The following is a 22,833-nucleotide window of genomic DNA, read 5'->3' as shown; positions in this document are numbered from 1 at the left end:
GTCCCCTCTACCCCCCACCACTGGTGCTCGGGGGAGCGGAGCCAGGAGACAAAGCACTTTACGGGCAGGGAGGTAGGGCTGCCCCTCCGTGCCCGGCAGCCTGGCGGGGGCGGGTGGCGGCCCCGCCGAGCCCCGGGGTGACATGGGGTCCTTGCGGGTGCGGGATCCGGGCCGCCTCCGGCTGGTGCTCCTTTCCCCGGGGCCCGGGCAGCCGTCGGGGCACGGAGCAGCTCCCCGCCGCCGGCCGCTCTTTGCCGGCGGGGACAGCTTGGGGCCGAGCCGTGCCGTACCGCACCGGGCCGTGCCGGTCACGCTGCCGCCGCGCCGGCCGGGGCGATGCGGGAGAGCCGCCTGGCTCGCCCAATCAGCGGGGGCGGCGCGGCCGGGCCGGGCGGCGGCGGCCAATCGCGGCGGCGCCGCCGCGGAGCCGCGCCGGGGACGGAGCCGATAAATGCTCCCGGCCCCGCGGCCGCCGCTCCCCGCCGCACCGGGGACAGCGCCGCCGCCGCCCCCCGCCCCCGCCCGCCCCTGCGCCCAGCCTCGCCGCCCGGCGGGGCTCCGGCCCCGGCCCCTGCCCTCCCGGTGCGGGGCAGCGCGGGTCACTGACAAAGGGGCAGCGGCGGAGCTGCCTCCTCCCCGCCCCCCGGCGGCATCCCCCACCCCCTCCCGGGACCACTCCTGATTCGGTGGGACCGGCTGACAGCGCGGATCTCTCCTAGATCAGCCCTCACCTGGATATAACCCTGCCGGGCAGCCGCCGCGATGACAACTCTGGCTGGAGCTGTCCCCAGGATGATGCGACCCGGGGCCGGGCAGAACTACCCCCGCAGCGGGTTCCCGCTGGAAGGTAAGGCCGCGCCCGGGCTGCTCCACTCGGGGACGGGAGGGCTGCCCGGTGCTGGGAGGCCGGGGCGCAGCGACACCCGCCAAGGGCCGGCGGACGGAGCGCAGCCGGGCGGCCCGCGCGGCCCGCGCCCCCGGGCTGTCAGAGCCGCCGTCCCGGGACGGGCACGGCTGGGGCCGCTGCGGGCAGGCCCGGCTGCGGGCCGGCGGCTCTGGCCTCGCACCCCGGGCGCCGTCCGTCCCTTCCGACTGGCGGGAGCGGGGAGAACCGGCCGGGAGCTCGGCGGCGCAGCGGAGCCTCAACCCGCTTTTTAAGCAGAGCGAAGGGAGCGGTTTGGGGAGCCCAAAGTTGGGGGGAAAAGTGAGGAAAAAGTTAAATTTTTTTTTAAATTAAATAAAAGCCACGCGAACGAAATCGAAATGAACTCGAGGGACGGGGGCACTCCCGGGGCGAACGGCGGAGCGGGAGCCGCGAGCGCCGGGACCCCGCAGGCTGCGGCCCGGGGGGGGGGACGGGCGGACCCCACCGCCGCGCCCCGGCCGGTCGGGCAGGGCGCGGGTGTCCCGCACCGGCCCGCCGCGCCGCGGGAGCCGGGCGAGCCCTGACCCCCGGCTCCGGTGCGGATGCAACAGGTGAAGCCGCCCCGCCGCCGCCTCGTCCGGCCCGCCGGGGAGGCAGCGAGGGCTCCGCGGGAGCCGGCGGGCTCCGGGCGCGCTGCGGGGCGGCTGGGCGGGCGGCGGGGGGGTGTGGGGGGGCGGCGAGTTGCCTTTTACAGAAAAGCAACGACAAAACTACAATAACAAAAAAAGACGCAGCAGGATCCGAAGGAGACGTTAACGCCATTTCCCCCTCCTGCCTCCCCTCCCCTCCTTTTCTAGTCTCTACTCCTCTAGGCCAGGGCAGAGTCAATCAGCTCGGAGGAGTGTTTATCAATGGCAGGCCTTTACCCAACCATATCCGACACAAGATAGTGGAGATGGCCCACCATGGCATAAGGCCCTGTGTCATCTCTCGCCAGCTGCGAGTGTCCCACGGCTGCGTCTCCAAAATTCTCTGCAGGTACCAGGAGACGGGCTCCATCCGGCCGGGGGCCATCGGCGGCAGCAAGCCCAAGGTGAGCCCCCCGCGCCCGCCCGGAGCCGGGCAAACCCCGGCCGCGGCGGGGAGCGAGGCCCGACCGGCACTGAGCGCGGGGCGGCCGCGGCCGGCGGGAGGCGGCAGCCTGGCCGGGGACCGGGGGCACCGTGCGGGGACCGGGGTCGGGCGCAGCCAGGCACCGGGCACAGCTCACGGCACCGCCTGTTGCTCTGAAACTTTCCGAGGCTTTCAAAAATCTTGTTGGGAGTTCGTGGCAATTAATTTTTTTTTTCCAATTCAGAAAATGCAATTGGAAAAATACCTTCTCAAACGAAAGCGGGGAGAGGGGGGTGGTTTCCCGACGCCCGGCGCGGCCGGGGGACCGATCGCTCCGGTGGCAGGGCCTGCCCAGAGCGGCGGGATCGGGCCCTCGCTTCTTTCGTTGCGAAGCGCAAAAACTTGACCTGCGTTTCTGTCCGCCTGCCTGCTGCTCCTGCTCTTCCTCTGCGCGTTTTTCAGCTCGCTCCAAAGCTGCGTGTATTTAGAGTTACACCGCTAGAAAAGTTTGGGCTCACAATAGTGCAAATATGGATTCTTGTCTTCCGATCAGCCTCCCCCTCCTCTAGCTTTTCATTTCCACAAAAGCGAAGTAAAGGCTTTAGTTTCTGTCGCAAGTTGCTGCTACATTTTTTACCCCCTTTGTTGCTTCTAAGGTAGCAATGCCCGAACTTTCCCTTTGGGTGTTAGGGAGTCTAGGTGACTAGAGGTAACTTTTTAGAAGGGTGATTTTTTTAGAAGCGTGTTAGCCGAACGAAAGGCTATTCCCAGGCGGGAGACCTTTGTTTCGTTCGGTTTCGGCTTGATTTTACGTTGGCGAGGCCACGGGAGGCACCCCCGGCGCTCGGACCTATCGGCAGTTCGGTCACGCCGCTTTTTCTTTGGCGCTGCAAACTTTATTCAGCCGAAACTTCCACAGCTTGGAGCTTCGCTGACAGAGACCCCTCCTCTAATTTCCCCGGGATTTTCTTCTCTGCCGCACGGCAGCCGGTGCTGCCTAATTCGGGATTTTTTTCTCGCCGAGGGCTCGATCCCACCTTTCCCCGACAGCCCCGGTGGAATTCCCGGGAGGTTTCCCTTCCCCCGGGGGTTGCGTGCCTTCCGCCGGCCCAGGGGTGCCTCTTCGGTCCCCTCTGACTTTTAACCTGCCCGGCCCCGGGGTGCTTCGCGGCGGGGTTGCGAGCGGGGTCGGCGCTGGCTGGCGGCGGGGCGGGGCGGCGGGCAGGCTCCGGCCGCACCGGGGGTCCCGGCGGCGGCAGCCCGGGCTCCCGCGGCCGCTCCCGGCCCTGCAGACCCTGCCCGCTCGCCTTGTCTTCACTGAAGCAGGTGACGACGCCGGATGTTGAGAAGAAAATCGAGGAATACAAGCGGGAAAACGCGGGCATGTTCAGCTGGGAGATCCGGGACAAGCTGCTGAAGGACGGGGTGTGTGACCGCAACACGGTGCCGTCAGGTACGGGCGGTGGGGGGCTCGGGCCGAGGGCCGGCGGGGGCGGCGGGGGCAGCCCTGTAGTCTGCGGGAGCGGAGCCCCGGCCGGGCTGGTGCCCGTGGAGCCGTCGGCGTTAGCACGCTGGTGCCGGCAGGCGCGTCCCGGGAGGGTTCCTGCTCTCGGCGGGGGTGTTTTCAATTAAGTGGCAACTGCAGCCCCCTCCCCTCCTCCTCCCCCCGCTTCCCCGCCGGGCTGCTGCCGCAGGACGGCTCGGGGCTCGCCGGGGACCCGGAGCTGGGAAGCGAAGGCGGGAAGCAGCTCCCGGTGCCGGTGCCGGCGGATTGCTTGCTGGACGGGGGCGGGGGGGGGCTGCGGAGCCGGGCGGTGTTTGTGCGGGTAGCCGTGGGCTTTTCTCATCACCCACGGCCCGAGCCTGGGGGGGGGAAAAAATTCTTGCGGGGCCTCTGTGCCAGCACTGGCGTGCGGTGCGGGACGGTGCCTCGGGAAACCCCCGCGGGGAGGGGAACGGGTAGCGCTACCGAAAGTCCCGACTGGTAGCAGCAGCCGGGGGGGGGGACGGGACGGGAAGGGATGACGACGGGGGATGTGGGACAGCGGCACTGATGCAGGGCTCGGCTCCACGGCCCGGCTGCCGCGGGGGGCTGCTGGGGGCGAGCCCGGTCACAGCTCTGCGCTCCCCCCGAAGTGAGCTCCATCAGCCGCATCCTGCGGAGCAAGTTTGGAAAAGGCGAGGAAGAGGAGGCCGAGCTGGAAAGGAAGGAGGTGGAGGAAGGTGACAAGAAGGCCAAGCACAGCATTGATGGCATCCTCAGTGAAAGAGGTAAAGTCCTATTTCCTCCCTCCTGCTCTCCGTGGAGCCCTGGGACTGGCCAGTGCCAGCCCCAGAGCTGGTGGGTATCACTCCCCTGCTCCCGGAGGTTGTCCTGAGGCCGGTGCAGCAGGAGGTGTAAGGCGAGGAGCTAGCCTGACAAGGTGGCTAGCACATCCCATCCCGTTGCCCCACTGGTACGACCCTGCAATGTGTGGGAATGGTGCAGAGGTGGGAGCAAAGATGGGGGTTGCCACTGGTTTGGCCTTCAATAGTAGGGAAGGAGGCCAGGGAGCAGGGGAGGGCTAGAGCCGGCTGCAGAGCCCCTGGCCCGGCCACGCAGGGGCTGCTTTCCCAGCCCAAGCCAAGCAAAAGGCCGCAGGAGAGGTGGATGTAGCCAAAGGCTGTGGATTCTTGAGTCTCTGTGGCCGGCATGCAGGGCAGGGAGCTGTGCATTTCATTCTTTCTCTTAAAACCGCTGGGAAAATCTTGTGTTGGTGGTTGGCCGGGGCTGTGAGGAGGTTGCAACCTGAACAAGGCGGAGGTAAAGTGCTGCTCCAGGGGGGAGGCAGCTGCTGCCCCTGCTGTGGTTGTGCCCGGCGCCCCGGCCAGGCTGGAGCAGAGGGGCAGGCAAGGGCTCAGCTGGGCGGCCTGTGCCTGGAAGTGGCTGCCCAGCACAGGCACAGGCACTGGAGAAGGCGAGACAAAAGTACCAAATGAGCTGGTCAAACATTTGTACAACTTTTCCAGCTTTTACAAAGAAGGCCTTCTATACACAATCTACACTTGGAGATGAACTTGGAAAACAAAGAGGGGGGAGTCCATTGAAACTCACACTTTGGCTTTGCACAGACAAAGCTTCAGCTAGCAGCAGCTTGATGTGAACAAAAGAAGGCAACCTTTTTATAATTCAAGGAGAAAAGAAGAGAAAACAGCCCCACAAAAGGCTGAGAAAAGACATTATGGGCTTGCAATGAGGGATGAATTATTCAATGAGCCCCTAATAGCTGATGCTCCACGCAGTTTTATGGACTCTGCTGTGGAAAAAGTAGCTGTTTCTACCTAGAAAATGTTTCTAGCATTTCTAGACATCTAGAGATGCCAAGTGCCATTCAGGAAGGACAACCAAAACCTGTTCTTTAACAGTAGGATATCTCCTTGTTGTGCAGGAACAAACCCAAAAGCACACCCGAAACTTGGTTTTCAACTCTGTTATTAAAGATTCCAGGGAAGCCTCATCTTCTGCCTGTCTGTGTTTGTGCAGGTGTATTTAAAACAAACAGGCAGAAGATGCTAACCAAGTCAAAGGTGAAGGCCAGAAAGCACAGTCTGATTGCGCAGTCTAGCTGCCCCGGTATGATGAGTTCAGAGCTTCCTCTAGTATCTCCTTCGGCAGAGGACTGTCTCGAGAGGGGTGCGCAGCAAGGGAAACTCGGTGCCCTAGTTGTTGAAATAACTAGCGTTTCTGCCTTCCTGAATTTCTCAACAGAGATTAGAAACAGAAGATAGGAAGCCTTGATAATCTCCCTGCTTTATGGAACAAAGAGTAATTAATTGAGACTGCAAGAGAAAAAATATTATCGATATAACCCACCCCTCTACTTCTCTTTGAAACAGTCTTCCTGTTCTTTGAGTCCCCGCTTTTTAAAGTGGGGCTCCTGATCTGCCATAAATCAGTGTCTGGGCAAACGGCTGCTGCCCTCCAACCCCGGGGGAGCCCCGAGACTCTTGTGGGGAAAGCGCTGAGGCTGGCCTTGCTGCAAAGGGGGGGGCTGGCTTGTGCCCCCACCACAGTTGTATGAGGAAACTGCATTCTGCCCTCCTGCGTACCCTCTCCTCGCTTTCTGTGGACACAAGTGTCCTACTTTGCTTTTGAGTTCAGTCAGTGGCAAAATTCCCCTTGACTAAATGGGGTAGCGCAGCCCTATCCTGTCCTTGCACATGCAGGATTTTGCTGCATGAATGTGGTCGAGCAGTTCCGTGCAAACGGCCGCTTGATAATCCCGTCTGTTCTGTGACAGTGCCTTGGAAGGTTTGGCAGTTGGAGGGAGAGTGTGCTCTTCTCCCCAACCCGCCCCCCCCCCGCCAGCAACGCCTGCTCCCCCTCCTTGACTAGCAAGCTGTTGCTTAATCTTATTACTGGGGTGGCTGGGATGCTGCGGTGTGAGAGCTGCTGCTTGAGAAAGGATTTGTTACCATACACATACCTTATGTATAGTGTGGTACTACAGGGACGACACAGCAGTAAGCTCATGACAAGAAAAAAATAGCTGTAAAATAAGTCCATCACTACTTGGTGTATCTGGCCAACAAAAAGGTTTTGCTTCAGCTCCCATTGCCAGCAGAGGAGCTTCAATTTCACTCCATCTATAAAAGTCATCAGGTCAGATCCTGCTCTCTTACTGAAATAACTGGCAGCACTCCTGGGGATTTTGATGCTGCAGGATCATATTTGCCTGCGCCCACCAGCCTGGCTGCAAGGCTGTGGCAGGGGGTGCCTGCTGACAGGGTGCCTTGGATGCCCTCTCTGACACTCGGGTTGCTTGCAGGACATCCGAAGGTTACCCCGGTGGTGTGCAGCAAAACCCTTGTGTGGCAGGGCTCTCCATGGGAGCACTTCACATTACGGCATGAAAAAAGCCTGAAGTCTTTTGCAATATGAGTAATTTTTATAGCTCTGGTCTCAGAGGCTCAAGGTGTTCCGGTAGCAGGAATGTGGGTGCAGGGAGACGTAAGGGAAGGCTGTGGGACAGGTCAGAAAGCAAATCCTGGGGCTGAGTGTGGAGCAGGGAATCGCTCCCCTGCTCAGGAGCACACAGTGCTGGGTGTTTGCTGACATTGCCCGAAATCCCCTCCTCGCCATGGGCATTTGGGTGGCTTGGGGAAAGATGTTTTTTTTCCAAGGGCAAGGATAACAGTTGTCGTTTTAATGGTACCTAATTCAAGATTTGGGGAGTACTTAGAGCAGAGCAGGACTAGAGAGAAGAGAAACATGGTTGTTTTGAAAAATGTGCAATAGAAGTGGTATGTCATGTGGCTTGGGATTTCTCCCATCACATATATAAATGCAGGTAAACTTCCCTGTGCCCTGCTGTGATTCTGTTTCAGCCTCTGTTCATGGACACTTAACTATGATTCCCTCACCGGCATTTACAGATGCTATGTGCACAGCCCACTTTGCTGTATTTCGGCACTTCTGTCAGTGTCACCCCCTACCCTGACTTCGGGCTTATATTTAAAGGCAATCTTGATTGTCACAGTGCCTATTGGGAAGCACCCAAATCTATAATGGCATATCTGTATTTCTGCATGTGTGATAAATTTTTCTTAAAGGCATAAGCTATAAATAACAAACATGGGAGAAGAACTTTTGTGCCTTTATATGGCACATCAGGGCATATTTTTAGCACAACCGCTACAGAAGAGGGAGTTGCTTGTACCTTTCACGGGAGTTGTGTGCGGCATGGTTTGCTGACTAATCTCATAACCCCCTCCATCAGATAGCTGTTGTTTGCTGGCAGAAACCGGTGGCTGTGGTGCTCAAGCGACGGGGTGTAGGGCTGCTCCTGGGGCTGCTGTGAGCGGGCGGAGTGGGCTGGGGGGGGGGGGGGCCGGGACCCCCCCGCCCGGCCTCAAAGGGGGCCTCTGTTCCCGGCCAGCGGAATTGGCCCCCGGGCCCTGTCCTGGCGGATCCTCCCCCAGTCATGCGCACCCGTCCAAAAAGGGCCCTACTCATCCCCAGCCTCTACCCTTGGCTGTACTGAGAGCAATTCAGGCTACAGCAGACTAAATTGCCTCCTTTATTTCCCTCTTACTTTCATCTTGGACCAAACCCTTCCCCCCTCTCCCTCCCCTTCCTCTTTTCTTTTTTTCTGTGTGCCTGAGGCTCACATTAATACAATTTCGGCACCACCCCTATTTTTGTGTGTGTATGTGGGGCGTTTGAAGCGGGGGGGTGGGGGGGAAGGACCTTAGCACAAAAGCCCTGCTCAGCAGCTAGAAAGTTCAAGCTGCTGCTGCTTCTCTAGCTGTGTGATGCTTTTCCTGTTTGTGAGTTTTGGGAAACATTTTTGCTTTGTACTGTAATGGAATTAGAGGACAGATGCTGACTGTAAATGGGACACGCGACTACCAGCCCCTAGCTTAAATATTTAGATGCAATGTTACAATTACTGACTTGATGCACAGGCTTTGAAGTGGTGGCACATGATCTAAAGGGTAGCTGGGGCTAGATGGGCTTGCAGATGTTTTGATTAGGGTTGGTCAGTATCACGCAGCCGGTTATTTTTAGGTTGTTAAACTAATAAAGGCAGTTTATTAAGGGACGGGATTAACATGCAGGCACCAGATACCACTTTTGAGTTGTGCCATTCATTTCTGTGTCATAGGCTGTTGGGTTAGTGGCCGGTGCATGGGACGAGGCAGGTGCTGAGTTAGGTTTTGGCTGCGATTTTCTGATGTAGGGCTCGTGTGGATTTTGCTGCAGCAGCTTGTCCCAGGGCACAGCGGTAAGAGGACTTACTGGCTGTGTGAAATACTGTTGTGTCTTAGGCTGAGAAGCACAATGTGTTCCCTGGCTCAGCGTGCCCAGTAAAGATTCACTTACTGAAATGCGATGACTGTGGCTGCAGGCAATTATCTTCTTGAGACTGGAATTTTATACAGTACTTTACATATTTGGTCAGCAGCAGGTCTAAGAAATCGCCTTGTGTAACTTGAACAGAATTTTGTTTCTGAGCCTCTCAGAGCTGACAAGAAAATAGGGCTTAATTAAGAAAAACTCCCCGGTGACTCCAGGATTTGGCTCAAGGCAGAGAACACTAACAGATTTTTCTGTCTCTTCTCCCCCTTTCTTTCCTCATATCTCAGTAGCGTGTGAGAGTCCTGCCCTGGACAGAAGCGCCAGGCGCTGCATGGGTGCAGATGGGTGCAGGTGATGCCACGCAAGCCCCCACCACAGCTTTGTTTCTTCTGCCTGACCGGTCATCACTGTGGGGCTCTGGGCCAGGCTTCTGCTTCCAAATCATTATTCTGAGCTAATAATAATAACTGATGACCTCAACGATCAATAATGACCTCGCCATCAAGCCAGAAAGCCATGTCCCAGCGTGCTGAGCGTTTTCAGAAAGGTGCTAAATGTTTGTGTTTTGAGTGACTTGAGAGTGGGGTTTGCTGCTCCAGAGATGCCGGGAGCAGCCCATGCCCTCCTGTCTTGAAGGCGAGCTTGGGGACTTTGAGGAGAGTGCTAATTGTCAGACTAACTGCACGCTAATCGCCTTACATAAGCACTGGTAATACTTCCAGCTGTGGGAACAAAGGGTGTTACTCAGCATAGCAGCGGCGCTCTGAAGTAATTACAGAAACATCATATCCCTCGCTTGCAATCATGATTTCATTAATGGGGTTGCATGTTTTGCCATCTTAGGGACACTTTCTTTGACTTAAAAAGAGTCAGCGCCTATTCAAACAGAACTGCTGCGGGCATCCTTTCCAGTTCTTCTAATTGCATATATCTAGAACAAAGGCAAATGTTATTTTAGCAAATATCAGGATTTCTTCACCTCTGTTAACTTGAATTTGTACCCAAGTTTGCATCTTATTTGGTAGCTCTGACAGTTGATTAGATTTACACAGTGTTGTTCTGGAAAGGCTGAGGCAAGAAACATGGTGGGTCGACTTCGGTGTGGCTAGGACTTGCTCCAAGAATGTGATTTTTATCTTTGCCTTTTTGGATTCTCCTACAATTGCAAAATCCTTGACGTCAGCAGGAATTTACCATGGTAGAGATCAGGCTTTTCTTGAAACCAGCTCTGTAATGTGCTGAGCAACTGCAGCTCTGGGGAAAATCCTCAGGTTTAGGATGTAAAATGGATTTACTGGATCGGGTGTCAGACCCCCAGTTCTGCAGACTGTCATACGTGGGTAACGGCAAGGAGCCCCACTCAAAGGGCCTATTCATGTGTGTAAAGTTACTCACGTGGGCTGGGGCAGGCAGGAATGGGGCCTGAATTTGTTCTATTCTGTTAATAGAAAGTACCCACCAAACAAGAGTGTGACTCTAATCCCGAGTGAAACTCTCTGGCAAAACCCTTATCAAGGGCAAGGATCTTTGTGTTTACAGGGAGGTAGTGATGGGCAGACAGACAGAGGTTTTAATTAGATAAAAAAACCAATTAGAAATTAATGCTGAAAGGAGAAGTTGATGCTGATGAAACCCTTAACACATTATTTTATCACAGGGTCTGATTTTGGAAAGTAATTCCCAGTTGTATCAAAGACAAGGCTTTTATCTAACACTTACTTGGGGAAGGTTTAGTTTGGTACTAGATTTACTTATTGATAAGAGTTGGAACAAGGTTGAGATGAGGGAAGCCAATAAAGTTGATAGTGATAAATTATCGCAAGTCCCCAGAGCTGTGTAATAAAACTGCATTGGGAAATGAAGCAGAACTACAAAGTGCTCCCTGGTTAATTTAAGAAGAAATTGAGTGAAACGCAAAGCAATAAATCAGAGGAAGCCAGTCAATGTGAATTTCTCCATGTAAATGTCACTTTAAATCCTATGTAACAAACACATGGGGCTAGAGAAAGAGCAAAATATATAAATAAAAATGCAGGACACTTCCAAGTGTTCTCCAAGCACTGAGCTCTCCGGCTAATAAAAATGATGTACAGTAACATAATTCACCATAAGACCTTGTTTAGCGTAGTGTGAGCAGGGCTTTTTACTTTACTTGCCCTGGAGTACTCCTGCCACATGCTGTTAAACTAATTCAGTTTAAATCACTCTGGCTAGAAAAAAAAAAAGTGGAGCATAATGAAATTAAAACTCACTGAGGACACATTAGAGTTAAAGTGTGTCATGGCTGAGATTATTTAGTTAGTGGAGTTTGATGTAATTGTTGACAGGTCATTTATTCACCCTAGTAAATTCACGAACTATTAAGAATGTGCATATATAACTAGTAAGACAGTAAAAGGCAATTAAGCAGTCAGTTTAATGTCTTATCTTGCTGGTTGCCCTACAGTTGTTTTACAACAAGGAATTAAAATTTGAAAAGGAAGTTTTCAGTGTCCCTGGCCAAATATTGATTAAGTAGTTGTTTGCCGATGCTATTGTGGCACATAAAAAGGCCAGTAGTTCTGCCCCTTGTTCATCTTCCATTGTTGCTGATTCTTAACCTCGGAGATCAAAGGAGGATCATTTCAGTTTATCTGTCTTGGAAAATCCTTCTTTGCTCTAAAACCCCTATGGATTAATGGCCAAATTGTCTTTAATGAGATGTGAAATTTGAATGGAATCCTTATTTTGCATGGTCTGTTGGATGTATGCACTGTACACTCTCAGTTTTGTGGGGAGTTTTTCTTTAACATTATTGGATTTGGCTTTGTTTGAATCTATTTTTGGAGTACGATGCACAGTGAAATTTTACTATTACAACAAGTAAAATACATGGTATTAACTTAATTTAATAAAACTAATTTGTTTCATGTAATCTTTGAGTGTAGCCTAAAAGGGGGAAAGGAAAAAAAAGTTGTCTTTGTATACCAAATCACATAGGAGATAAATGGGCTGCCAGTAAAAGAAAGGGAGTTTGAGGAGTCAGCCAGCTGTCCAGATCGGGCTGTCAGTATACAGGGGACACAAACTAGCTTGCAGCATTTCTTCTCAGTGTTTGATTTATGGACCTGCCTTGCCTCAACAAGGACAGTTGTACTGCTCCTCCTCAAAAAAGGGGGCAAAGTCGGATCAGGCAGGCTGTGTGGAAAAATGAGCAAGAATCCTTGAGAATAATCAGCTCCTTGTTGCATTACAGCAAGCTGTACTTAGTTCAGAGATAGTAAAATGCATTCCACCACATCCTCAGTATAAGAGGCTGTGCAATCTGGATGTGCTACGTTGGCTTGTAATTATGATATGAAGTTTCATCTGAATTGTAGGGTATGTGAGCATTAGATCCAGGTCCCGCCGCTTCCACTGGCATATCTGGACACAGAAATTTAGCTTCACAAACGTAGTAAGGCTCTGGTAAAGCCAGAGAGCCTCTCCTGGTGTGGCATTGATTTTTATGTGGGTGAGCCTCCTCTGCTGTAGTGACAAACAGCAGAGTAAGGGGCTAAACCAGAATTTTTTTAAATCAGCATTTTATCATTCCCTTTCTTAAATACACTCTGTTTTCGTTTTCTCTGGTTGTTGCTGAATAAAATACCAGTCTGTGCATACTTCACAAGTACTCAGCTACTTTAGGAGACATTTTGCCCCAGAGTAACAGTTAAAATTCTTTGAAAGTGTTTTAGGCACAAATTTCCTTAAAATCCATGAACTCTAACTTGTTCATTTCCATGGAGAGCTGCAGTGAGGAGGACAGTGATAGACATTCTACTGTTTTTTATTTTTTTAAATGGATATTTGCCTGGATGTAGACTTTGCCAAACATGACCAATGTTTATATCGTGCAGAAGCCCATATAAGGACCTGTCTCAAGGATTTTTGTATTTATGATATGCCTCATGTTGGATGTCTGACCCGACAACGAGTATGTAGTAATTTCTTTATCAGATATAAAGTCACATAGATCACTGTGGTTTGAATAGTATGAGGAATAAACTGTATGCAGCTGACATTTCTGAGAGCAGACAGCTTATTCAGCCCCCGTCAAATCTTATTCACTGTATTTAAATGAGTAGGACTGCTCATGCCAATATAATTGGGATCTGCTCCATATACCAGCCCAGAAAAGCAATAACAACTACAGTTCTTCTGGCAAAATTACACTCTGTTAAAAATGTAACCGATGTATAGCCTGTGTACCCCCTGCAAGGCAGTAGCACCAAAGTGCTCAGTGTAACCAAATTGGGCTTAAAACTGCTTCCCATCTTCCCATCATCTTTGGCTCACAGAACGGTGGAGAAGAACATAGACAGGTTTTATAGAAACCAGGCTAACGGGGTGGCAGGGAGTGCTTCCACAGAAAATCCCTTTTCACTGAAGATGGTGTGGCAAGAGTTCCTTTCCGTTTTGACCTAAGGGCTGGTTGTTTGATCCGGTGCGAAGGGCTGGAGTGTGAGCTGGGGGGGGGATCAGTGTCCCAGTGAACACTGACACCTACCCAGTCCCTGCCGTCAGGCTGAGTGGCAAGAAAAAGCCTGCACAGGACTAGCTGGTGGAAGTCAGGTTTCCACTGGTTTCATGAACAGCAAAATAAGTTGTTTTCAGAAAGGAGGTGTTTTGACAAAAAAAGGGGAAGTGGGCAAACTTTTAGCTAAAGAATGTGAAATGGAAAGTATGTTATTTTCCCATTTTCCCAATGAAATCCTGCAAAGTGTGGATTTGGGGGTGGGGGAGAAATAATATCCTGTGCATTCCATTTGCCAAGGCATAAATCAAGACTAATTCTGCTGTGGCTGATAGACTGATGCTGGTGTGTGAGCAAACACTGAATTAGATCATCAGTATTTACATGTAAGAAGGGACAGTTTCAAATAATTACCATCCTGCACATTTAACTTATCCATTTCTATCAGCTTCACCAAAACCAGAGAAGTTACCTATGGACTGTTTACACAAGGAGCGATGTTTTAAGTGTATATACTCATCAAACCTTTATGGTGCAGTATTTTGGAGGGCGGCAGGTCTACAAATTTTTCTGTACATTTTTCTTTAAAATTTTTAACACTTGCAGTGCAGAGAAAGGCATCCTGTGCTCTGACCTGTCTTGCTGCCTATGGTAGCTATTATGTGACTGGTATATAGCTTAAGTGCGTTCTTTGCTGCTGTCTGTGGAACTGGAAAATATAGAAGAAAACATTTAGGAGTCTATTTAGAAGATCGTACAATAGATGTTGCAGTTAGGAAAAAGCCCTGTGGGTTCATCCATGGTTTAGCACAGTCGATTGGACCCGCTCCCTTTTAAATCAACACGATCAAGCAAAAATGCTCAAATGTTTGGCAGCCCTACAGAAAAGCACACAAATGCCTGTTGCTTTAGCACCCACAATTTTTTTTCCAACAAATACAGTGCTACCTTTTAAAAAGTCCTTAAAACTGCTTGTCCACCTCTTCCAAACAGCGTGGAGCCCGCATGCTGTGTGTGCCATGGCAGGTGACATGGGCCAGCCTGCGCTGAGCTGGTGCCCAGCGGGGACTCAAGCAGCGAGGACATCGCAGGCTCTCGGGATGGTCACTTCTCCTGGTGAAAATGCAAAATGGCTGCATGCAGCCAGACATTTTGTTTATCTTTTTATTATTTCCTTTCCCATCTCTGTTAAAAGCTTTCTTGAGACAAATTGTACCGTCATTTACATCTGAACAATCCCCTGCTCTCAGCGGGGCTGTGCAGGTTGCTTCAGGTTGACTGTGGCCCTAATATGGAAGTTTAATTACTTTCAGGTTTGAGGGAACTTACTTTCTCAGACTTGGCTAGGCTTTATAGCACTAACATCTATTTTCACTGGTAAATAAGAGATCTGTCATGGCAGAGAAGTGTAGTTAAAATGTTAAAAGCAGAGCAAATTAAAAAGAGCTGTTTTAGAGGGCTGCACTCAAAAATTTTCAAACACATGATTTAGCAAAAAAAAAAAAAAAAAAAGGCAAACAACCCCCCTGACGCTGTGCTGCAAGAAGCTCTGTAACCAATCTGCTCCCCCAGTGCCAGCGGGATGGGGATGGGAGGCAGTGCTGCTGGCTCCATCTGCTTTCTGCCTCCTTCCTGGCTGAAGGGTATCACCCGGGGAGGCACGGCTCTGTCCCCCCAAACTGCACGCCTCCCCGCAACCTTTGATCTTAATCGGCCGTGCCAGTGAAATTTTGGGAAAGAAATCAGGAGCTCTAATTCAGATGGTTCCCAAACCCTATGCTGTCACAGGCATAAAGAGGGATTTTTTTTCCCAAACTCGTAGAGGTTGCCTGGCTGAGGAGGAACTTAAAACAAGCCAGGATTCAAAGTTGCTGTATTTCTCCCACGCTGGCAGTTTAAAAGATGGAACGATGATTGATGACATAAATGTTTCTCTTAATCTGACATCAGGAACAGACTTGTCAGCCTTGGAAGAGTATATTAGAGACAGAAATTAGAGTATTAAGAGTCCTCAATACATCTAGTATCTGAATCCTGATTAATGGTTGTTATAAATGAAAAATAAAACATTCCAGAAAAGTCCTATAAGGGGGGGAAAAAAGATTCTCCAGGTGGTCGAAGAGCAGACCAGGGGCTCATCTGTTTCCAGTCTTGGGTGTTAGCATGCAGAAAAGTCACTCTATTAAAGAAACTGGCCACCTGGTGCTTATTTTTTGGCCCTTGGCTGGCATGTGGTAGCCAGGCAGAATGATGGGTTTCCCAGGACGGTGAAGGGGGAACACTTTTGGATGCACTTTGTTTTCTTACTCTGTTACTCTTCCCATTTTAGCCTCCAGGGGTTTGAGGGGTGGCATGCCCCTGGGGTACTGGGACCTGTTTTGCGGGGCTGGGTCCTTTGGTTAAAAGACCCACTGTGCTTCTGTGAGTTCAAAGCAGCGCGGGGAGGCCGTGGGGTTCATGGTTGCGTGCAGTACTTTCAAGTTCAAGGGTGGCTTCCAGCCTAGGTGGGAGCTGGTGCTGCCCGGTTTCCAGCCTGGGGAGCTTCTTGCTCTGCCTTTCTCTTCTGCGAGGCTTGTAAGTGATTTTTTTTTTTTTTTTTTTAATTTTTTTTTTAAATGTGAGGTTTAAATCTTCCCCGGGACTGCTGTGATCTCTAGGTGACGTTGTTGTCACAGTTGTGCTTTGTAGGTGGTGTTTTGCAGCTAGTGACATTCAGCTCTTTGAGCAGATGCCTTAGGTCCCAGTGATTTGGGCTCAGTGGCTTCCCCCCGATGGCACAGCTGGTGCTGGTTTGCTGCTGAAGTTCCCACAGCTGTGGGAAAGGGGCTGCCAAAGGCATCTTTCCATAGGCTGTAACAGTCTCGTTACTGGGCTTCAGTGAGTGTGGTTCTGCATCTTTGGAGTGGGATGAGGGAACTTTTTTAATACCCTTTTTGAGTAGGAAAGAGTGATCTTGGTGACTAATGTGTTAGAAGTAAGTGATACCCCTAAACACAAACAAGAAAAAATGAGGTCGTAGCAAACTTAGTGCTAGAAGAGTTGTGTTTGGTTTGGAAGAGAGCTGGTTTGAGTTGGTAGAATTTGCTCTGTAGAATGACTTTGTGTATTGCCTGTGCCTGGAGCCAGCTGAGGTGGAACTGCCTGCTCCCCCTCCCCAGCTACTGGTCTCTGCTGTGATCCGCTAGAACAGGATCCTAGAAGCTGTTGTTTCTCACTTTCTACGTTCTCCTTAATTTTTATTTTTTCCCTCCTGTTGCTGTGCATCCTGGAATTTGTGCAGTGGAGAAGGGGCTGGAGTGTAGGGGATCTGTCTGTCAGCTGCTCCTGTTTGGCTAAATCTATTTTGTATCTTTTGCGTGTTTGTTGGTTTTGGGTTTGTTGTGTTTTTTTGTTTTTTTTTTGTTAGGGATGGGACCAATGATATTTTCCTCTCTTAATGGTATTTCCAAATGTTTGGGATCCAGAAATTAAAAGTGCTATAGGGGTTCAGCTGCAATAGCTCACCTGTCAAAACTGCAAATCCAGGTGATGTTTTTGAATGAATGCTTTGTGGCTAGGAAGGATTGTAACCTGTCCTTGAAAGAGTGGTTAGGCTTCCAGCTTTGGGGGCTGCGGAGCTGGGGAGCACCGGGGTGGTTGTAGGGGGCCAGTGAGTGCCCTCCGGTCCAGTGGCCCTGGCTGTGGGGCACTTCTGCACTGAACAGTGACCCCTGGCTAGGAGCAGCACGTGAGTGTGTTTTGATGAAGTAGCTCAAGATTCAGTATTTTTATCTCTAATACTTTTATTACTATTGTTTACAGCAAAAGCAGATCGATAGCTAGTCTGGGATTAAGCTCATGAATTCAGAGGTGGTGTCTCAATTTACATTGGTGCTCTGAGTCACAATGTGTTTACTGGAGTACAGCAATTAATGATACATAGTTTTTGCTGTTTTTTGCTGAGTTTCTCATGAATAGCCTGCAATTCTCTTAGATTTGTGGTGTGGAAAGTCTATTCAATATTATATGTAAATAATCTTTGGTTCTACACAAATATTCAGTGCTTGAAACTTCTGTGGTTGTGACTGGGCACGCAGGTCTCGCACTGTTCTTGCATTTGCTAAGAATGTATCGTAACTTCTGGATAACTGCTTAAAAATTTTATTTATTTTTAAATTGGATTTTCTTTTTTACAAATGTACTTGTTAAAATAGAAATATGAACTGAGAAGAAAAAGGAGACAAAAATCATGCTTCACACATTCTTTTGTTGTTTATTGCTAGTATTTATAGTTTAAAGCTGTAGCTTTCAAAATCTTTATGCACCAATGCATTTTTCAGTGATGGGATTTGTGTTATACACACTGATTAGAGATGAGCTGTTTTGGTTTGTTTTTAAGCTTTTTTAAAATGAAATCTGTGCTTTCTTTGGTAAGATTTTTCTTGACAGAGAGAAATAGTCTAGTGACTTGGACATAAAGTTATGAGCCAAAAAATTAAGGAGGCAGTTCCAGTTGATAGACTGGCTTGAACTTGTCAACGGGTCTTAAAAAAGATAAGTTTTTAGATGTGCAACTGCAGTACAACTTGCAGTAAGGCAAGATTTGATTTCCAGAGTTGCTGATGTTTTTACTGTTTTCTAGAGTTTCAAGGAAAATGACATTGTTACAGTAGGGTATTTTAAACAGTAAAATTGTGGGTTTTATTTTGTGTTTTGTGTTTTTTAACACACTAATTCTTCTAATTAATAGTGTCAAGCATGTGAGAATTCTCATAAACCTCAAAAAAGCCTATTGAATTTAATGGCAAGACTTGCATTGTCTTTAATGAAATTTGGTCAGACCCTATTTTTTTTCCCTCTCTCTCCCCCCCCCCCCCCCCCCCCCCCCCCCCCCTTCCCTTGAGGGGGAAAAAGTTTTGGATTTTTTGAGGAAACTGGGGAATTCTACCATTCCTGGGCATGAGGGGAGAATACTGATTAGAATCAGGCAGAGAGCAAGCAGGTGCTGAGCATGTTCATTGCTTAACCCCCTGCCCTGCTCCCGCATCCCTGCCCTGACCCAGCACGCAGACCCTGCAAATAGCAGCAAGTTGCCAGATGTTGGAGATGTTTTCAGGGAGAACGATTATTCACCAGGTCTCATCTAAAACCAGGGAGTTCCTACAATGGCTGTATTTCATGTTTAAAGCTGGGCTGGATAAGCCACTGGAGACTATATTTGGGATAAATAACTATTTCTGTGGATGAGAACCTGGCTGTTGTGTTGCAAACTGCTGTACGTCTGTGGTATTCGTTTGCAAAAATTGATACAAAACCCCCCTAACAAGCAGGGTAGATTGCCTGAGGGGGAAAAGCTGTCTAATTTTTTTTTTTTTTTTTTTTAATGAACAAAAAAAGATTTTATGGCTTAGAAACAGTACACCCTAAAGAGAGGTGTGTTTAAAAGTTAAGACTCGAAAGCTTTTGTCTGGAGCATAATACGCTTGGTGTAAAGAGCGGCACAATGGAAGTCTTTTCTTCTAGTTATGTATGGGCGAGCATCAGTCAGCCAAGGAAGAACTTCAAAGGCCAAAGTGAAAACTTGCTAGGCTCTTTCTTTCCTGACAGGTTTTTTGGGGGTAAGGTGGGGAGAGCTGTTTGTGCTGGGAAGTGGCGCGCTCCTCCTGTAGCAGGGGCGGCAGCAGGTCACCTGCAAGCCAAGGGACCCGGCTTGAACTGTCGCTGTCTCCAGGTGATGTGCCTTTATGGAAGCTGCTAAACTATCCCATCTCAGGAGTCTTGTATTGCTTATTCATAAAGAGGTCTCAGAAATTCCACTTCTGCCTTGCTGGGAAGGCACCATGCCAGATAGAAGGGGAAACTGTTTCCTAACCATGTTCTTAGGGAAGTTGATCTATTTCTCTGCCTCCAAAAGATACTTGTACGCTATAAATGTACACTATAAATGCCTTTAAGGTGGGAAAATATCCTCAATGTGCTTTAATATAAATAGTCCAAGAATATAACTGCTGCGCACTAAAACAGCCACTGAACTTTGTGTCTGGCAGCATACATGCAGAGTGTGAGGGTTTGTAATGGGGGTGCTTGTGTGGTAGGGAACAAAAACTCTAAATAGCATCCAGAGAAAGCTGGCAGTTCAACCTGAGCTTACATCATCATTTAATTTTGTGAATTTTAAAAGCTTTTTTCACCTAGGAATTTATTTACAGGATGTTAAGCACAGTAATCTAGAGTCATTTCCCCAGGTTAAAAATAGATTTAAGCAGCAGTTTTAGCGTTACCTGCACTGCTGTGTTCTGGAGGCATGAAAAAATATGTGCTGCTACTTCAGCAGGCTGCATGTGTCCCATCAATCTTTGTTAAAGGCAGAGGCACCACACAGAAACCAGAGGATGTTTAAGGGAGAAAGCAGCTTTTCTGATTTCCCAAGACTGCAGAGCGCTCCATACCACAAGCCTAAACTATGCTGACGCTCCTGCTGATGCGCTCAAGGCTGTTCGCTTCCTGGGGAGGCGGGTAGGGAAAGGCAGTCACTTTTTGGAACAAATAAATATCGCAGCATCTTAGCTCTAACACTCGAGCAACGCTTGTACAGGCAAGAGAGCAACCTCTCTGCCAGCCCCCATCCGGGGCGGTCCAGAGCATCAGTGAGCGTGGCTTGGGCCCCCTTGGAGCTGCTTGTCGACCAGAGCTTTGGGCAGAGAGCACCACGTCACCTTTTGCATGAAGCACGTGGCAATTTATCTGCACTTCAGAGAAGGCTCAGGTAGGCTGTTCTCAGGGCATGTTTGGTCCTAGCCTGCATTTGGGCTTCAGTGCTGCAAGAGGAGACCGGTGGTGGTTAGTTGTGTGCTTGCTCTGTGTTTCTATCCTGTGCCAGACTTACTATCTGATTCCCTTTCCATGGCAGCCCTCGTTGTTAGCGATGCATTTGGTGGGGAAGAAGAACCAGTGATGATGAAGAAGCTGGCAACGTGTTTCAGTAACTGTTTCGTATTGTGTTTGAGTTGATGGCTTCAAGAATGGAAAACAAGGCTTTGGGATGACGTGGGAAGATCTGTGTTTGCATGCTCTGTCTTTTGGCTCAACCTTGTCGTACATGCTCAGGCGTCCTTGGCTTCAGCCAGGCTGCTTGAAGGAAACGTGGTTTCTGTGAGGGTTGGGCTGAAAATAAATGGTTTGCCCACAACAGTAGCAGTTGCGGCACTATTTGCTGGGAGCACATCGCATGATATATCTAGACGGACTATGGACAGCCTTGAAGCCATCAGTGGAAGGCAACCGAGAGAAACCGGCTTAGTGTTGTCTGGCTTAAGTTTGCTATACAAGGGTTCACACACCTGTTGAGGAAAACATCTAAGGAAAATTTCTGTAAGTGGGAAAAAGATGGGTGACCACTGCACTGATGGTTTCGTGTGAGTTCAGCTTCATTGCTGAGAGCGTTTCAGTTAGCGAAGCGAAGGGGTGTTTGTACCGCCAGGCAGTGCAGAACAAAGATACATGCAGTTGTGGAAAACAGTCATCTGAACGGATAATATTTTATAATAAATTTCAAATGCACAATACCACAACCTATTCATGTTTTTTCTTCTGGCGTAACGCAATGCCATCTAACTCTCTGAAAATCAAGTCTGTGAACAATCAGCTACAATTAATTTTATCTTCCATCTTGGGAAAAGGGTGAAAGAATAAATAGGAATTAGAGCTAAAAATGGGACAGCAGGCTTGGGTTTGGTAGAGCGTTGTCAGTAGGATTTTAGTTTTTCAAAAGTAGAGTAGCGTTTTGGAATCTAGTTCTGTTGTGGGCTGACAGCCTTAGACCGCTGGTGGGAATTGGATAACTGTCCTTGTTTTACATCAGCTGTACAGAGCTTAAAACATATTTGGGAAATGAGAGTATTTGGTTCCCGCTTGCACGGAAAATTTTTAGGCTCTTGCAATTTGAATATAATATTTTTGACCGTGATCATGTCTCTGTATTCTCATCTCCAAAGTACTTATTTATTTTTATAAAATAATAAATGTCTGATTTACCTAAGGAAAAGTACTAGATAAATTCAGGATATTATTTTTACCTCATTGCTTCTCCTAATGTAAACCACTGTCAATTTGCCAAAGATTGAGATAGGGGAAAGTTGAGGACCAGGAGGGATTCTTACTTTACTGTCACTTTTTATCAGATGTTCATCACTCGTGGAGTAAACGCCACAGGCACTTGCAGAGTGAGTCTTTACAGGTATGAAAATAGAATAAAAACATGAAAATTTGTCTGACAAGTTTTTGCTATGCAAATATTCAGGATGTATTTTAGCATTTATCTGTTTCTGTCCTTGATTGCACAAGGAAGAGAGCTGTGTAGAGCTCAGCATCAGGCTCAGTATGCTTAGATTCAGTTCCCATCCTCTCCTTTTTCCTGTATGTTTCTATAGTTGTTGTGTATCACTGATTCAATTTTTAGTAAGAGAACAATTTTTAATCTCCTTTTACATGTTTTGATAGGTTACAAAGAGGAAACCAGCATAATTTGAGATACTGACTTAATCTAATTACTCTTGTGAAACAAGAAATAATGGACTGAGGCGTCACAAATTTGTACTTCCACATACATGTTCCAATAAACTGGCAGGAATTAGTGCCATAATACAGAATGTTTTAAGACCAGATTTTGATCCTGGCATTGAATTTGATGCCTGCTGGCATCAAATCAGAGTGGTTCTTTTGTCAAAGTCCCTTGATTTCCAGCAGTGTAACAGAGATCTGAACCTGGCTTTATGGATAATTCTGTACAGTTTAAAGAACTGAGGACTTTCTGCTAAGCAAGGTCATGTAGGATGTACTGTCTGGTATAGGATTATCTGTCTTGTAAGGTTTAGTTATTTGCCTGATTTTCCTTTGGGGACATTAGTTGATGTTTGTAGAGGATCTTTAATTATATAAAACAAGTTACAGAATGAACAATGCCATGTTTTTGGGTAAATCTGAAAGATTTCTGGTCACTTTTAATACAGCTTCTGTAACAAGGTGGTAAAGCGCGTTTTAGTCTGATGTATGTGTTTATCTGATATTAGTCCCCTGGATGTAATGTTAAGAAATCTTATAGATCTTAAGGAAGGATGCTCTGTAACTTCTGCCTGTTGGGTGTGTGTCACATTTCATGTGCACAAGCTCGCAGACGTACGCAGCAGATACACATCAATTGTGGAGAGAGTGGGGGCAGTACTGGGGCAGAGCTGCGTCTGACCAGGGATGTTGCTTGTGTAACCAGAAGAAAATCGTGTACTTGTTAAAACAGATGCGTTTGTAACTATTTAAGCAAAGCTGTATCTGCTTTTCTTAGCAAGAGGATCCAAATGGAGGATTTTATGCATACGAAGCAAAGGTTCTTTTGATGCTAAAAGGACTTGCTGTCAACACCCACGAAAGTTTCCAAATTAAAAAACCCAAAACAAACCAACAAATAAACTCCCAAACTGCCACCAATGCCCCGCCCAAAAAAAACCCCAAACCCGCCACCCAAGCAACAACAAACCACCTACCCCA

The 22,833-nt window shown here is 49.0% G+C and overlaps 1 protein-coding gene across 4 annotated transcripts in view; it reads left to right on the top strand.

Annotated features, from left to right (window-relative positions):
* The first annotated feature begins 747 nt into the window (after positions 1 to 747).
* PAX3 (paired box 3) overlaps positions 748 to 22,833 on the top strand; it is a 79,809-nt gene continuing 57,723 nt past the window's right edge. For 2 of the 4 annotated variants that reach the window (XM_037407061.1, XM_037407059.1), the window contains exons 1-4: positions 763 to 847; positions 1,723 to 1,958; positions 3,302 to 3,431; positions 4,115 to 4,249. In XM_037407061.1, the coding sequence (XP_037262958.1) occupies positions 763 to 847; positions 1,723 to 1,958; positions 3,302 to 3,431; positions 4,115 to 4,249 (586 nt within the window). Of the gene's footprint in view, positions 848 to 1,722; positions 1,959 to 3,301; positions 3,432 to 4,114; positions 4,250 to 22,833 lie in introns of all 4 variants that reach the window. The other 2 variants (XM_037407058.1, XM_037407060.1) reach the window with 2 other exon arrangements.

Source organism: Falco rusticolus, chromosome 13 (assembly GCF_015220075.1).
Source record: "Falco rusticolus isolate bFalRus1 chromosome 13, bFalRus1.pri, whole genome shotgun sequence".
Taxonomy (NCBI): Eukaryota; Metazoa; Chordata; class Aves; order Falconiformes; family Falconidae; genus Falco; species Falco rusticolus.
Note: the sequence above shows the minus strand (reverse complement) of the source record. Positions and strands in the feature narration are given on the sequence as shown.